Raw genomic sequence first — 17,864 nt, 5'->3', positions numbered from 1 at the left:
TTGTACAGTGCCCCTTGAAAATACAGCATTCGTGGTATCTTGTGAGCCTTTGACTTAAAATTAAAGGGAATATATAATGCTTTTTATTTTTCCTTAAAGGTTTCTAACTGCCGCTTTTTTGACAGAGTCAAAAGCACAGTGTACGTGCACTATCTCCCTTTCTTGTTCACTGATTGCTTAAGGTAGGAGGCGTCAGACTTGGAATTAATGGTCAGTAACTTGGCTGTGCTCTGCGTTACTCAGTAAACTGCAGCCTCCACAGATAGCAGTTCCTCCCTAAATTCCTGGCTTCTTATCTTCATGTGTCTGTCTTTGTGCATTGGGTGCACGCACCTGGTTTTGAACCACTATTAGAAGGCATGTCACCATTAATGATTAACATCTACTGCCAGGAATCTTGATTTGCCATTATTAGAATGGCCCGTGCCAAGCAATTAAACAAATATTACTGCTTAGAAATCTCAGCAACCAAAAGAATTTTTGTGTGTGCTTCATAATTTCAGAGTATTCAAAGGGGTGCCTTTTTTTTTTTTCATTTACTTTTGAATGTTTTAAAATTCAGAAGGAAGAATACTTTGGCTGCTTTCTTTTGATCTTTTTTTTTTTTTTCTTTCTCTGATGAAGTCTTGGGCAAGTGATTTTTTTTTTTTTAATTTATAAAGTCATTGCCAGAGAATTCACATTTTAGCTTGGGACCTGGAATTAAACAGGGTTTCTTCTTCAATTATTGTTGTAGTAACACAAAAAAAGCCTAATTGAATTTGCTGCCCTTATCTGTTCCCCATGCCATTTCATTTCACAATAGCTAATTGGATTGACACCAACACCACTGAAAAGTAGTATCTTAACAAAAGGGCAGACAGTAATGAGTTAGAAATTGGAAGTTGACTGGAAAGTATCCTCTGTCCCCAGATACACGACTGTAAGATCTCCAGTTTGGACAAACTGGTTGGAGAAAGCCATCAGTTAAATAATGGATTCCAGAATTTTTTCTAATATGTACCATTTTCTTTTTTTTCTTTTTTTCCCTTTTCACATAATAAATAGTAATTTCTGTCTAGGGCAATGTAATGAAAAAAATACTGATCTGCTTATAAATAAGAATCAGTTGATAGATATCACCAGAAGTGACTTGAATATCAACTGGTCTTAAGTAAGTCTTTGCTTTTGCAATTTTATGAAGTTTGTTTAGAAAAAATAAATTTAAAGAATGTTTCAAAGGCAAATTTCAGCCCACTTTGGTAAATTTACAATAAATTCAGAATTCGTTTGATCTGATTAATTTTTTGTTTTGTTTTTTTTAGAGCTCCCTAGTCTCTTCTTGATATTATTATATTTATTTGTGGAAGGAGGGTCTTCTATGTTTTCCTCTATGATAATTGTACTGATGAATAGCCTCCAAATATTCTTGGAGCCCATCTATAAAAAGTCCAAGGGATTAGTAGACTTCAGTTGATATTTTAGTCCCATGGTTCAGCTCTGGTTTCTCCCATGAGCTTTATTTTATAGTGTCCTTTCATGCATCAGTACTCTTGAGGTGGGCTGTGTAAAGTGGCCTGCTTATATATGTGTGACATGTTTGCCCGATGCTCAGAGCTCCCAGAGTTCCCAGCCCAAAGCTGCATCTGAGAAGGCATCTACAGTTTCTAACAAAGATCTTGGTATTAGGATGGTCTAAGATTAAATTCTCTGGAGCAGTGTAAATAAAAGTTTGCAAATGCCTTGATTTCTGTGGGAGTGCTTGATTTAGTAGCAGGGTAATCAAGAAGAGAAAGTAGCTCAGCCCTGAAAGGAATATTTATGTCTCTGGTATAGGACAGATCATTTTATACAAATGAAATAAGAATGGAGATGTGATTTAAAAACTCTGAGAGCTCTTGGTTTTACTATTGAATACTTTTTTCCTAAAGGCACAAACGTACAGTTGATCCTTGAACAACATGGGTTTGAACTGTGTGGGTCCACTTATACATGGCTTTTTTCAATAAATAGAGTACTGTAAATGTATTTTCTCTTCACTGTTATTAATAACACTTTCTTTTCTCTAGCTTACTTTATTGTAAGAATACATTGTCTAATACATATAACATACAAAATACATGTTAATCGGCTATGTCATCCGTAAGTCTTCCTGGCAACAATAGGCTATTATTAGTGGTTAAGTTTTTGGGAAGTCAAAAGTTATTTATAGATTTTAGATGGCCCGGTGGGGCTGGGGGTCAGTGCTTCTAACCCCATATTATTCAAGGATTAACTATATTCCTCTATATTAACTATATTCTTCAATTCATAGATTTTTCTATCAAGTTAAATAATTCTGAAACCAAAACCAAGAGGAAGTTCGACTTTAATCAGGAAGCACTGAGGCAGCAGGATTTTATGAGCTAATACATGAGATCTGTGTATAACCTGATACTTTGCATTCATCCATGGGGTCCTGAAAAGTTCATTTTCATTTGAAAAGTTCATTTTCCATTGACTTTTCATTTTAGAGATGCTCATTTTCATTTCTGATGGGCCTTCAGCTAACCTCGAACACCTTAGTTTTGTTCTTCCTTTAACCTCTCCACCATGATGTTTCAATCTCTGAGCAAATTCTTAAAGAACCTAAAGAAGTTCTTCGAAAGTAAAGAAATCTGAACTGCAGTCTTTTGTAAGGAGAATAATTATCCTTTAATTAGTCGAGCTTTAACTTTTGGCTTTATTTGGAAAAGGGTTGTTCCCACCTGTACTTTGTTGCTCTATGTTAATGTACATTTTATGTGCCAAATGATTATATTATAAAGGCTAGAGGTGAGAGAGAAATGTTAAAATCGGGTGTAAAAAATTTTTGAGGACCGTAAGACTGAGAGCGTTGCTGGAGCCCGTGCAAGGCTTTCGTTGTCGTCTAAGTCAGTGCTGTGCTAGAAAGATTTGCGCTCCGACCATCCTACCCGCCAGGAGTGCGGTCCCAGGAGCCCTGGAGTGGCCGGGGCTGAGCCGAAGAGCAGGAGACCCAGCTTCTTGCTGACGCCAGGTGTGCTCTCTGCCCCAGGAGCTGCGGTCCCGCGAGGAGGAACTGACCCGGGCTGCCCTCCAGCAGAAGTCCCAGGAGGCGCTGCTCCGGCGGCGGGAGCGGCAGCTCGCCGAGCGGGAGATCGACGTGCTCGAGCGGGAGCTAAACATTTTGATATTCCAGTTAAACCAGGAGAAGCCCAATGTCAAGAAGAGGAAGGGAAAGTTCAGGAGAAGTCGGTTAAAGCTCAAAGATGGCCATCGAATCAGTTTACCTTCAGGTATGATTTTCGTCCTCCTGTTTCGTAAGAGTTTTGAATGTCACCTCTGTAATCGGCTTTGCTTCTTTAGCGCTGGGAAGAGATGGGAGAATGAGATTTTAAAAACATTACGTGAAGGGCGCCTGGGTGGCTCAGTCCTTAAGCATTTGCCTTAGGCTCAGGTCACGATCCCAGGATCCTGGGATGGAGCCCCACATCAGGCTCCCTGCTCAGCGGGAAGCCTGCTTCTCCCTCTGCCTCTCCCCCCTGCTTGTGATCTCTCTCTCTCTCAAATAAATAAAATCTTTTAAAAAAATAAAACATTATGCAAATAAGTATCTTCACTTGCTTGCTTCAGTCCATGGTCATAAGATAATGACCTAACTCATGTTCACGTGCAAAAAGCATCAGTTGTGCCTTTACAGCACATGGTGTGCTGAGAAGTTAGCTCTTGGCATGCTTTCCTGTAAAGGGATTCAGAGATTTACTCCTTTTAAAATCAAAGCAGGATTTCTTCTTAGTTCAATGCACTGAACCAGCATTGCATGGCATGGTGAAAAAATCCTGAACAACAGAATTACTGCTATTTTGTCATTCCACAAAGATCTATAATGTCATCTGGTAACTGAGTTCATTTGGGACATTGAAGATGTTGTTTGCACCTTCAACAAAATATATCAAGTACTTCAATTACATACCTGTCAGTTTTCATCTGAGATGCAAGTATTTTTAAAAGCTTCTCTAGATTTACTGGTTCATTTTTATACCTCCTGGATTTTAAAACATTGTGACAGTTTTAAACATTGTAATGTGTTAGAAGAAACTAAACAGAATAGAAAATAGCATACATAGATCCATTCACGAAATTAAATTCTTTAACAGTACATGTTATACTTGATTTAAGGAAAAACCAAATACCCCTCCCCTGCCCCGGTATTTTATGATTCTTCTAATACTGGGGAAGAATGGTGACAGAACAAGAGCTGACTGCACTTTTACGGAATGTGCATTAAATATCTATTTATCTGTTCTCCTTATCTCTCCACCTCTCTCTATATGTATTATAGAGTCTCTTTAAGGATGCTAGTGTTGTCCTAAGATGTTTGTTAATGGCATGAAAACTGATTTTAAATAACAGTATCAACAGTTTTGTTTTATATATAAAGTATGTACAAATTGTCTTGTAAAATTATTTATTACAAAGTACTCAAAGGCTTGCAACATAATGTGACTTTCTAGGTTATTGCAGAAACCCTCAGTTGATCAGAAAATCGCTGATATGTGGCAGTATACCATATACATTATTGATTATTTAGTTTGCTGAAGTGAGACTAGGCTGTGGGTCCTTACTCATTTTACCTTTGACCTCTCTGAGGGGAAAAAAAGATACTTTTTCAGGTTCTCTTCTCTTCAGGTTTGCTTTTTAGCCAAAGTGTAACTTGGGGGACCACAGACTGTGCTATCTTGTATATCAGACATAATTTAAAATAGACTATTTTATTTATGATGAGGTTTCTGCTTTCAAGTGTAGATGATAGAAAAATTCAGAGAGGCACTCCCATGTGCATTTTCTCCAGTTCTTAGCTATATCAGCCTTCTAGTTTGTTGTGACTATGTTATCCTGATTAATATTCCTGATTCCTTGGGAAACTTTGGAGGGGGTGGCCAATGAGAAACTGATAGAGAATAAACTTGGAAGAAAAAATTAAATCATTCCAGTGATTCTTTAATCTTCAGTGGTCAAATGATTAAAGAACATATCTCAGGATTACTAAGGTCACTTTCACTCCTGTTTTTCTTCTCAAATCATGTTTGGCCAATATCTTGTGTTCATTCAAAGGAAACTGAATGCATTTGACTATTTTTGCTAGATTTATATTATTCCTGGATTGCACTATTTGGCTCTTCTCTCTCTGAGAATTTTAGTTACACATTTATTTACCTTGTGGCACTTAACAAATGATTCCATTTAAAACATACCCCTCAAAATCTGCTATAATCCGAATCCATCTTGAAGGAATGAAATTCAGTTGCGGTAATTTAGCATGGCATTTACCTCTTCTGGCCACAAGGTGACACTACATTGTTGTCACACTGTTACCACTGTGGAAACTGTTTCTCTTTAGAATCCCCCAACTCTTCACCCTCCCCCCCCACACACATATACACCCATACACACACACACACACACACACACACATTTACTTGCACAATGTCCCAAAGCAGGATACATATCCAAAGATGCAAGGAGAAGAATGGCAACTGTAACAATACTTACTTTTCTCCTTCAGGAATTTTGCTTAGTATAGAAGGGAAAGCAGTTATTTGTGCCTTAAGTCCAAGAAAGTTACTATCTGCCTAGAAAATTCTTTGAGTTACCAGATGTTAGTACTATTTAATGGTAAACTATTAAGGAAGAAACATCTGACAGGCAGTAGGTTGAATGGCAGTGATACTTTCTTTTCATTGTACCAAATTACTCCAAGCCCTTTTGCAGGAATTTTCTCCATGTATAACTAGCTTAAAGATTTTCTCAGAAACATATTTGAGACTCCTACAAACTGGCTTTTAGTATCTGTGCCTGTACCTCTTTCAAAACCTTGTTATTAAGTGCAAATAATTATCATAATTTTGTCCTTCAGAATCACTGAAGATGACTTTTAATCTTATGGCTAGTTATAGCTATGATGACTTACTGCTAGAAAACTCAAATGTAGTTCTTCCCACTGGCAATCCTTCATGGGGACCTAACCAAATAAGGATAGATGCTTACAAAAGGAGGCAACATAATCTAAGACAAGAGTTTTTAAATTATATTTTATGAATTCTTGGAATTTGCAGGAAGAAAAAGTGATCATGGTAGATCTTTTTCTATTGTGACCACTTTCCATCGCGTGCTCTGCATTTTGTTTATCTTAAACCAAAGTTGTATTTTTAGAACATATAAAACAAGGCAAAGAGGTTTTGAACCTTCAAAATGTTTCTAAAGCAATGGCATTCCAATTTCAACCACTTCAGAAATGCCGAAAGTCTGCCACAATCATCCCCCTCATGTGTGCGAATGTGAGAGTGGGTGTATGTACATGCAAATACAACTACTTTCAGGGTCAAAATGATTATTCCCTCTGAGACTATCATGAAACCTTGCCAATAAAAATACTAGTGTAGGTTTTACCCAAAAGCCTGTGGACCTCACGATAATCTGCCATGAGAAAATTATTCTCTCAAGTACAAAGAAAAATAACGCCAGCCAGTTTCATAAGCATATAACTGGGACAGAGTCAACCTTTCCCCACTTTAGAGGGACAAGGATATTTATAATAAGAAATATTTTCTCTATGTTTGAAAACATAAAGAGTGCCCTTTTTTTGAGGGAGAGAAATTAGACTTTTTTAGAAGTAGGAATTGTTGAAATCCAGTTTTGTATCTTTGCTACTCTTCCTTGGCCTCACAAATGTTCTATGCTGGTTACCTGGCCATCATCTGTTCCACTTGGTTTATGGTTCACATGCTATGGGTTGGCTCTGTGTTCTAGTTCTGAGGGCAGCAAGAGCACACCCGCCTTCTGCCCTGGGCTGGAGTGTCTCGGAGAATTTGCTCCCAGAGTGTTATGACATGTCATGGGCTAGTTGAACTTTGACAAAGCACTTCAATCTAAAGTAAACTCTTTTGTATCGATGGGTAAGGGTATTTCTTTCTCTTACTCTTTCCCCTCCCTCCCAATCCACTCCATTCCCATGTCCTGCTAAACTGTTTTCTTGCACCCATTCTTCACTTAAACTGCACTGCCTGGTCAGATCTTCCATTTTTCTTACTTGGTAGATGGAAGAAGCCTCCTATCTGGTCCTTCATTTCCACTCGCTTTGTCTTCCAAACCACCAAATCACCATACACACTGCTATATATATCTCAGCAGTTAACTGTAAGCTCCAGTTTGATTCTACTGCAAAGCCTTACACCATCTTCTCATTCAACAAATACTTGCGGATTTACCGTGATCAAGTAGTAGGGATTCCGAGAAAATAAATACAATCTCTGCCCTTACTTTACTTACAATCTTAAACAGAGAAAATACTGACTCAGCAGAGATTCCCTAAGTACCTTTTCTGGGTGAGGTGCTGTGCCAGCCCGCAGTGGGGTGTTGCTGGGACGGAGATTTCTGGCCCCTGCTCCAACAGAGCTGACGTTGTCCTGGGGGCAGGGGAGTGAGCCCTAAGCTAATAATTAAATACTTATTTACTTGCTAAGATGATTAACTACTATGAGGGCAGGGTCACATGACTGATTAGCAGAGAGGTATCACCTGCTCTAAGGAGAACGTAGAAGGCTTGGTCCTTCCCAGGAATTGAAAAAGACTGCTGTGGTTTGTGGGGGGTCGGCAAGTCCAGCCTCCGACCCATTCTGTGCAGTCCACACAAAGGTTCGTGCACTTTTAAACACTTGAAAAGAATAAGAAGAATGATATGTGGGGTGCCTGGGTGGCCCAGTCATTAAGCGTCTGCCTTCGTCTCAGGTCATGATCCCAGGGTCCTGGGATCGAGCCCCGCATCGGGCTCCCTGCTCCGCGGGAAGCCTGCTTCTCCCTCTCCCACTCCCCCTGCTTGTGTTCCCTCTCTCGCTGTGTCTCTCTCTCTCTCTGTCAAATAAATAAATAAATAAATAAAAGAAGAACAATATGTCATGGCATGTGAACATGATATGAAATTTAAATTGCCATTTCCATAAATAAGGTTGGATTGGAACGCATTTATGTATTGGGAACGATTGATTTCTCGCTACATCGGCAGATTTGAGTAGCTGTGACAGAGGCCGCATGGCCCACGGTGCCTAGAATATTTCCTCTGTGGCACTTTACGGTAGAAGTTTGCTGACCCCAGGTTCAGACCATAGCAAGTGACAGGAGAACAGGGCAGGATGAAGCAGGAGGCACGAAGAACCAGACTCGAACTTGAGGGGCTTACAGAGTGTATGACGGTTTTGAACTCTGTAACCTAAGAAGTAAGGCAGAGCCTTTGAAGACTTGTCAGCAGGGGAGTGACATGGGGTGGCATACATTTTTAAAATGCATCTGGCTGCTGTGAGCTAGACCTGAGGGGCCCAGTGCAGAGGCAGGAAGATCAAAAGAGGAACTAGGGCAGCTCATGGAATGGGGGTGGCAGTGCAGAGAACAAAAAGAAATCGCTAACATGCATCCAGCACAGAGTCTGTCCTGAGCCCTGAGCTGAGTATTCCCTGTACTTCTTTATAGTTAATTGTTCAGCGCTGCCCTACAGAGTAGGAATCGTGATTTATTTCCCACTTTTGTACATGGAGATACTGAGGTGCCTCCTGAAAATTCATGTGGCTGGTAAGTGCTAAGCTGGGATTCACATGTGGAGTTTACTACTTCCAGAAGCTAGAGTATAAGTTTCTCAACTATAACTCTCAGATGAATCTGTAGCACAGAATTGGCAACGTATTTTGTGTTTGTGTGGGTATGGAGGGTCAGGGAGAAGAAGACAATATTAAACATTTTTGGATGTCCAGCATGAATGATTGGAGAGATGTCTTGCTTACCGAATTACAACTCCTCCTCATTTCAAATACCAGCTGGTTCTTTAAAGTTCTTTACAGTGTAAAGTATAATTTTCAAAAAGGAAAATTATAGCTTGCTTGCAAGTATGAAATGAACGCATGTCAAAGATTTTTATCCAACTCACTAATAATTAGGACAATCAGTTAAAACTGGTTTCAATGAGAATTTGAGGAGCTAAGTATTTGTGGGCAAGTTAATAAGGGAATGTTAGGGTTAGATTGCTAGGTTAAATACAAGCCTGGTTAGGGCCCAGTGTGGCCATAAACCATAACCTTTGTGATTGTCTTTCACACCAGACGGAAATTGTTTGCATCATTACCAGACAGAATCTACAAGTTACCCTCTGCCCCCTACCAAGTTGTAAAAACAGCCACTAGAAAATCAAAGGTTAAGCTGAGCAGTGCACTGAAAGAACACCCAGTAATTTCTTTTACCTGTGCCTGAGGTTTTGATAACTTTTCCAACAGTTGACGGAGTTTTCCCAGGCACTCTCTTCTTCCCTCTGGTAATATTAACTCCTCCTTCCATATATTCCTAGTTGTTGGCATTCACTTCCACAACAGCTGCCCATCTTACCGTTAGGTCACAGGACTACAGAATGCTTTTAACTGGGGCAGGGTTGGGGGAGTTTTCCTGGACCCTCTTAGGGTCCCTGGCTGGGTCTGAAAATCAGACTGTCAAAGATGGATTAACGGGGGGAAAAAAAGCATAAAAATTATTTAACATAAGTTTGATATGACAGGGGAGACTTCATAAGGAAATGAAGACCTAAAGAAACAGACCGGAGTATTTTTCTACTAGGTTTGATGAAGAGTGGACAGTCGTGAAGAAATGTGATAGGTTAAGGGAGGTGTTTTGGGGGATAGCATGTCCCAAACCCCCTGTAACCTGCATTTTCTGTTTTAATCACCACAGCAACGCTGTGCAGTATTCATTTTTTCTGTCCAACAGTTGAGGAGACAAGCTCAGAGGGTTCCTTATGGTTTGAGGTCCATACTTTGTTCATGACAGAACCAGGACTCATTGAAATCCAAGGTGTCTCCTCTTTCAAATTTGTTTTCCACAATGTTAGACTACACGAAAGTAACTTTTCTTCCTAGAAGATGGTTAGGTTCTACAAGTACTCAGTAGTGTCCCATTGGTCTGTGACCATGTGTCTGACTGTACCTAACATATCCTAGACTCTGATTATTTTTTTTAAAGATTTTATTTATTCATGAGAGACAGAGAGAGAGAGATGCACAGGCAGAGGGAGAAGCAGGCTCCCCACGGAGCAGGGAGCCCGATGAAGGACTTGATTCCAGGACCCCGGGATCACGACCTGAACCGAAGGCAGATGCTCAACCAACTGAGCCACCCAGGCGCCCTCATAGACTCTGATTATTATTGACTCGAGCCCTGAATGGAAGATAAGAAGGAAACCAAGAAACAGACCCAGAGATGCTTCCTTCTTACCCTCTGGCAGATTTTCCTCTTATTGCTTTGTGCTGACGGAGAGCCTGTGAATATGGACAGCCTAAAACCATGAAATCTCAATTCTCACTTCTTTGCATATCCAACAGATTTCCAGCATAAAATCACCGTCCAGGCCTCTCCCAACCTGGACAAACGGAAGAGTTTGAACAGCAACGGCTCAAGTCCACCCAGTAGCCCCACAGTGATTCCTCGGCTCCGAGCAATACAGCGTAAGCATTCGCCCCGGGCACACGGGCTCCTGTGGGGATTTCTGCCCTCAACTGACTTGGATTCCATCTAACCAGAGGTGTTATTATAGCTCACTGTAACTAACACATGACATTAACAGGTGTCACAGCTATTCAGAAAACAAAATTTGGTCTTACATTTCTTAGTCTAATTTTCTTCTTTTTTTAATTGAGATATAATTGACATATAACATTATACTAATTCCAGGCATACAACGTAATTATCTGATATTTGTATATACAGTTGACCCAGAAACAACATGGGGGTTAGGGCCGCTGACCACCACCACCCCCCACCACCATGCCGTGCAGTTGAAAATCCGCATATAACTTTTGACTCCCCAGAAACATAACTGCTAATAGCCTGCTGTTGACTCGAAGTCTTACTGATCACATAAACAATCAATGAACACATATTTTGCATGTTATATGTATTATATACTGTATTCTCATAATAAAGTAAGCCGCAGAAAAGAAAATATTAAGAAAATCATAAGGAAGAGAAAATACATTTACTAGACCATACTGTACTTATCGAAAAAATCCACATATAAGTGGACCCATACAGTTCAAACCCATGTTGTTCAAGGGTCAAATGTATTGCAAAATGATCACCGCTATAAGTCTAGTTAACATCTGTCACCATGCATAGTTACAAAATTTATTTTTCTTATGATGAGAACTTTTAAGATAGGCAACTTTCAAATATGCAATACAGTGTTATTAACTATAGTCACCACGCTATACATTATATCCCCATGACTTATTTATTTTATACCTGGAAGTTTGTTCCTTTTGACCACCCTCACCCATTTTGTCCACCCCCTGCCTCTGGCAACCACCAGTTTGTTCTTTGTATGTATGAGCTCTTTTTTAAAAAATCTAATTCCACATATAAAGAAGATCATACAGTATTTGTCTGTCCGACTTATTTCCCTTAGCAAAATGCCCTCAAGGCCCATCCATGTTGTTGCAAATGGCAAGATTTCATTCTTTTTTCTGGCTGAATAATATCCCATTGTATAGTTATACCACATTTTCTTTATCCATTCATCTGTTGATGGACACTTAGGTTGTTTTCATGTTTTGGCTATTCTAAATAATGCTGCCCTGAACATGGGGGTGCATATATATTTTAGACTTAGTATTTTTGTTGTCTTCAAATAAATACCTAGAAGTGGAATTGCTGGGTCATATGGTAGTTCTATTTTTTTCCAGTTTTATTGAGGAATAATTGGCATACATCACTGTATAAGTTTAAGGCATACAGCATGATGGTTTGATTTACATATATTGTGAACTGATTACCTCAATAGGTTCAGCTAACATCCATCTTCTCATATAGATACAATAAAAAGAAAAGAAAAAAAGAAAAAGGTAAAAATTTTTTCTCCTTGCAATGAGAACTATTAGGATTTACTCTCTTAACAACTTTTCTTTATATCATACAGCAGTGTTGGCTATAGTCGTCAGGCGCATTACATCCCTAGTACTTAATTATCTTATAACTCAAAGTTTATAGCTTTGACCACCTTCCTCTGATTCCCCCTTCCTCCACCCTCCACCTCTGGTTACAAGTCTGATGTCTTTGTCATTTTTCTTTTTTTTAGATTCCACATATACGTGAGATCATATAGTATTTGTCTTTTTCTGTCTGATTTATTTCACTTAGATTAATGTCCTCTGAGTCCATCCATGTTGTTACAATGGCAAGCTCTCATTCTTTTTTATGGTTGAGCAACATTCCATTGTATATATATACCACATCTTCTTTATCCATTCATCCATTGATGGACACTTGGGTTGTTTCCATGTTTAGGCTATTGTAAATAATGCTGCTATGAACATGGGGGTACAGATATCTTTTCAAGTTAGTGTTTCCATTTCCTTTGGATATATTCCTAGAAGTGGAATTGCTAGATCATGTGGTAGCTCTGTTTTTAATTTTTGAGTCTCCTCCATACTGTTTTCCACAGTGGCTGCACCAATTTGCAATCACGCCAGCAGTGCACAAGGGTTCCCTTTTCTCCAGATCCCCTCCAGTATTTGTTATCTCATGTCCTCTTGAGGGTGGCCTTCTAAAAAGTGTAGGGTGATATCTCATTGTGGTTTTGATTTGCATTTTCCTAATTACTAGTGATGTTGAGTATCTTTCATGTGCCTGTTGGTCATTCATATGTCTTCTTTGGAGAAATGTCTGTTCAAGACCTTTGCCTATTTTTTAATTGGGTTACTTGATTTTTTTTTTGAGTTATGTGTTTTTTATATATTTTGGTTATTAGGCCCTTACCAGGTATATGGTTTGCAAATATTTTTTTCCCATTCCATAGGTCTTTCCGCTTTGTTGATGGTTACTTTTGCTGTACAGACACTTTTTAGTTTGATATAGTCCACTAACTTATTTTTTATTTTGTTGCTTGTGCTTTTGGTGTCATATCCAAAAAATCATTACCAAGACCCCTGTCAAGAAGCTTTATTCTTATATTCTAGGAGTTTCATGGTTTCAGGTCTTACATTAAAGTCTTTAATCTATTTTGAATTAATTTTTATGAGTGGTATAATGTATGGATTCAATTTCATTCTTTTACATGTGAATATTGAAGAGTCTTTTCTACATTGAGTATTCTTGGCATCCTGGTCAAATATTAGTTGACCATATATGGTTGAGTTTACATCTGGGCTCTCTGTTCTGTTTGTTGGTCTATTTGTCTGTTTTTATGCCAGTACCGTACTATTTTGATGACTTTATAGCATTGCTTAAAATCAGGGAGTATGATACCTCTTGCTTTGTTCTTCTTTCTCAAGATTTCTTTGGCTATTTATGGTCTTCTGTGATTCCATATAAATTTTAGGAGGGGTTTTTCTACTCCTGTAAAAAAGGCCACTGGAATCTTGATAGGATTGCACTGAGTCTATAGGTGGCTTTGGGTAGTACTGACATTTTAACAATATTACTTCTTCCAATCCATGAACACAGGATACATTTCCATTTATTTGTGTTTTCTCTGATTTCTTTCATCAGTATCTTACAGTTTTCAGAATAGAGATATTTCATTTCTCTGTTGAATAGGAGTGGTGAGAGTGGACACCCTTGTTCCTGATCTTAGAGGAAAAGCATTCAACCTTTCAGCATATAGATGATGTTAGCTGTGGGCTCATCGTACATGGTCTTTATTATGTTGAGATATATTCATTCTGTGCCTAATTTGTCAAGAGTTTTTAGCATGAATGGATATTGAATTTTGTCAAATGCTTTTTCTATGTCTATGAGATGACTATATGATTCTTTTCTTTCATTCTATTAATGTGATATATCACATTGATTGATTTGCATATGTTGAACCATCCTTGCACCCAGGGATAAATCCCACTTGATCATGGTGAATGATCCTTTTAATGTGCTGCTGAATATTGTTTGCTAGTATTTTATTCAGAATTTTTACATCTATGTTCATCAGGGATATTGGCCCATAGTTTTCTTTTCTAGTAATGTCCTTTTCTGGTTTTGGTATCAGGGTAATGATTACCTTATAAAATGGGTTTGGGAGTGATCCATCCTCTTGGATTTTTGGGAAGAATTTGAGAGGAGGGATTAATGTTAATTTTCCTTTAAATGTTTGGTAAAATCCACAAGTAAAGCCAACTGGTCCTGGGCTTTTCTTATTGGGAGATTTTTGATTACTAATTCAATCTTCTTACTAATAATTGGTCTATTCAGATTTTCAAAATCTTCCTGATTCAGTCTTGGCAAGTTATGTTTCTGTGAATGTTTCCATTTCTTCTAGGGTGTCCACTATGTTGGCACAGAGTTGCTCCTGGTAGCCTTTTATGATCCTTTGAATTTCTGTGGTATCAGTTGTAATGTCTCCTTTTTCATTTATAATTTGTTGATTTGGATTCTTTGTCTTTTTCTGTTGGTTAGTTTAGCTAAAGATTTGTCGATTTTGTCTTTTCAAAGAACCAGCTCTTAGTGTGGGTAATCTTTTCCATTTTTTTCTCTATTTCATTTATTTCTGCTCTGATCTTCACTATTTCCTTTCTTCTGCTAACTTTTGGCTCATTTGTTTTTTTCTCTAGTTCTTTACAGTGTAGAGTTAGGTTGTTTATTTAGGATCTTTCTTCCTTAATGTAGACATTTATTGCTATGAACTTCCCTCTTAGAACTACTTCAGCTGCATCGCATAAGTTCTGGTATGTTTTGTTTCATTTTTGTTTGTCTCAAGAAACTTTTTTCCCCCCTTTAATTTATTTTTTGATCCATTGGTTGTTCAGGAGAGTGTTGTTTAATTTTCATATGTTCATGAATTTTCCAGTTTTTCTTTTGTTACTGATTTCTAATTTCATGCCATGTGGTCAGAGAAGATACTTGGTAGAATTTCAATCTTCTTGTATTTACTAAGACTTGTTTTCTTGCCTAACATATGGTCACATAGGCCTGTTGAGTGGGCTATGAAGCTTTCTGTGGTCTGGTTGGACTGGCTGAAGGCTGTATTCAGTGATGAGCAGGACAATGGATTAGATTCCCTGCCTGGGTGCAGCAGGAGAAGCAGCTCTAAAGCTAGTAAAGCCCTTTGTTTGTTGTCTTACCTCAAGATGACCCACACCCTAAGTTGCCTGACTGAACGGGGCCACTGGCTTTGCTCTGCAAAGTATCAGCTCTGCTCTCCTGCCTCTTGGCTCAAGTTCTGCTTGGCTACACAGCTTCCAGGAGTTCTTTCCAGTCCTTCTGGTCTAGGGGACTGGAAGACACTCTTTTCACTGAATGGGGCTATGATCCAGATCCTTCCCTGGGTGTGGGCAAGCTGGGCCCTAAGGCTGACAAAACTCCTTGTTTGAGAATCTGAATCAGGCAGATCTGCACACCACAGAACTCCATGGTCAGAGTGCACCCTGACTCAGTTGTGCAGATGAATGAAGCTGATGGTTGAGATGACTGTTTGGGCACTGCTAGTATGAACTCCCTCTGCCAAGATCCATGTGCTGGTTGTTGCAAGCCTCTCTCCCCATCTCCACAGATTCCTAGTGGTTGAGCCCCACAGACACCCCCTATACTCCCCCTGGTACAAGATCAGAATAGTGGCTCCTGCAAAAGTGACCTACAATTATGGGAGGGTACTCATCCCCTCTGGGTTCTCTTTGTCCACTGGAAGAACTGGAAGGTCAGGGGAGACCTCTCTTTGTGGTGCTGCATTGGCCTGGGGGAGGGGCAGCACACTGCATGTGTAGCTGCTTCCCTTGTCCTTATGATGCAGTCTGTTCTGGTCTCTGAGGTGTAAGGGGAGTGCTGTAGCCTCACCCTTGTGTCCGAGGATCCTCTCAGTGGTGTCTTATTCTCAAATAGTTGTTTGATGTTCTTGTGAGGAGTAACAAAGTCAGGTATACCCTACGTCACCATCTTGGTCACAATTTGGTAGTTCTGTTTTTAATTTTTTGAGGCACCTCCATACCGTGTTCCACAGTGGCTGCATGAGTTGACATTCCCACCAACAGTGCACAAGGGTCTCTTTTCTCCACACCCTCACCAACACTTACTATTTCTTGTCTTTTTGATACTAGCCAGTCTAACAGGTGTGAGGTGATACCTCACTGTGGTTTTGATTTGCATTTTCCTGATGATGAGTGATGTTGAGCTTTATTTCATGTGTCTGTTGGCCATCTGTATGTCTTCTTTGGAAAAAATGTCTATTCAGATCTGCCCATTTTTAGTTGGATTATTTGCTTTTTGTTATTGAGGTATATGAGTTCTTTATACATTTTGGATATTAACCCCTTATCAGTTATGTGATTTGCAAATATTTTCTTCCATTCCATGGACTGCCTTTTCATTTTATTGATGGTTTCCTTTGCTGTGCAGAATTATTTTCTTATTTTCACAATAATGGTTTTTAGATTCTATGCAATTGGTGATCTGACCAGGCCACAGAGTAGAAAGTGGAATACCATATCTTGAGACATTTTGTTAAATACTTGTAAGCAAAATTAGCATAACCTAATTACATCAGTAGCATATTTATGAATATTTTGAAAAGTGAAATCAGGAATTCAAGATTACTTCCATTTCTTTCCTTGTTTTATAAAGAAAAAATATTTGCTTTTTGAGATTTAACTTTCATTTGGTCTGTACTGGCCGACCTAATACTTTAAAATACCATGTAGTATTTTGATTTTTTTTTTTTTTTTAAGATTTTATTTGTTTATTCGACAGAGAGAGACACAGCGAGAGAGGGAATACAAGCAGGGGGAGTGGGAGAGGGAGAAGCAGGGTCCCCACCAAGCAGGGAGCCCAATCCGGGGCTCGATCCCAGGACCCTGGGATCATGACCTGAGCCGAAGGCAGATGCTTAAGGACTGAGCCACCCAGCCACCCTAGTATTTTGATTTTAGAAAGAGTGTTCAGACTGGTGGAAAAAAAAAAAAAAAACTCCATGGTCGGAGTGCACCCTGACTCAGTTGTGCAGATGAATGAAGCTGATGGTAATATACCATATAGCTATACCATATAGCTTTACCATATATGGTAATATACCATATACCATATAGCTAATTTGCCTAGTACCTTTGCATTGTGAGAGTTTTCAGTTAGACCCTGACTCAAAGTTTAGTGGAATTAAATAAAACTATTGACTTTTATCAAAAGTGAGTCCAAAAAGTAGGCAAAGCAAAACAAAAATGTGTTTTATATGTGTATATGCAAGTAATGTGGTAATCAGCCTATGTTACCCTATTAAATAATTGACTTGCATCTTCTCCTTTCTTCACCAAACTTAATTCTTTGCTTTGCTACTTACTATAGTTATTTGGAGAAAAAAAAATTCAGAACAATATTTTCCCTAATCAGGCCTACAGTCAATTTCTTTTTTTGTTTGTTTGTTTGGTTTTTGGGTTTTTTTGTAATAAAAACCTTGACACCAGCAGAGATTTGTTTTTTTTAAAGCTCCCAGGATCCCAGTGTACTAGTCTCCTCACAGTGAAAGAGAAATAATCTAAATAAATGTATAATGACCTGAATAAGCTTAAGGGGCCATCATTTTATCAAAACTAGTATATCTTTCTGAAAAAGCATTCCTTACAAAGCCATACGTTGCCTTTGCCTAGACAGAGTAAGGGCTTAATTAAAGGAACAAAAAGGATAGCTACGCTTACGTCGTAGCTCAGTTGAAAGGACAAGGGAACAAGAAGTCATGATTCTTCTGTTTTTGCCCAGCTGTTTCTCTATTCTCTTCCATGTTTTCATATTCTTTTTTTTTTCTTCAGACTTGACTTTTTTAGAGCAATTTTAGGTTCACAGCAAAATTGAGAGGAAGGTGCAGAGATTTCCCTACCCACCCACCA

General features: G+C 38.9%; 1 protein-coding gene across 1 annotated transcript in view; it reads left to right on the top strand.

Moving 5' to 3' along the window:
• The window catches only part of MAP3K21 (mitogen-activated protein kinase kinase kinase 21), a 56,377-nt gene that overhangs the window by 27,992 nt on the left and 10,521 nt on the right, over window positions 1-17,864 (top strand). The window contains exons 6-7 of the mRNA XM_044916462.1: window positions 3,035-3,275; window positions 10,392-10,514. Of these exons, the coding sequence (XP_044772397.1) occupies window positions 3,035-3,275; window positions 10,392-10,514 (364 nt within the window). The remainder of the gene's footprint in view (window positions 1-3,034; window positions 3,276-10,391; window positions 10,515-17,864) is intronic.

The sequence above is a fragment of the Neomonachus schauinslandi genome, chromosome 6 (assembly GCF_002201575.2).
Source record: "Neomonachus schauinslandi chromosome 6, ASM220157v2, whole genome shotgun sequence".
NCBI lineage: Eukaryota > Metazoa > Chordata > Mammalia > Carnivora > Phocidae > Neomonachus > Neomonachus schauinslandi.
Note: the sequence above shows the minus strand (reverse complement) of the source record. Positions and strands in the feature narration are given on the sequence as shown.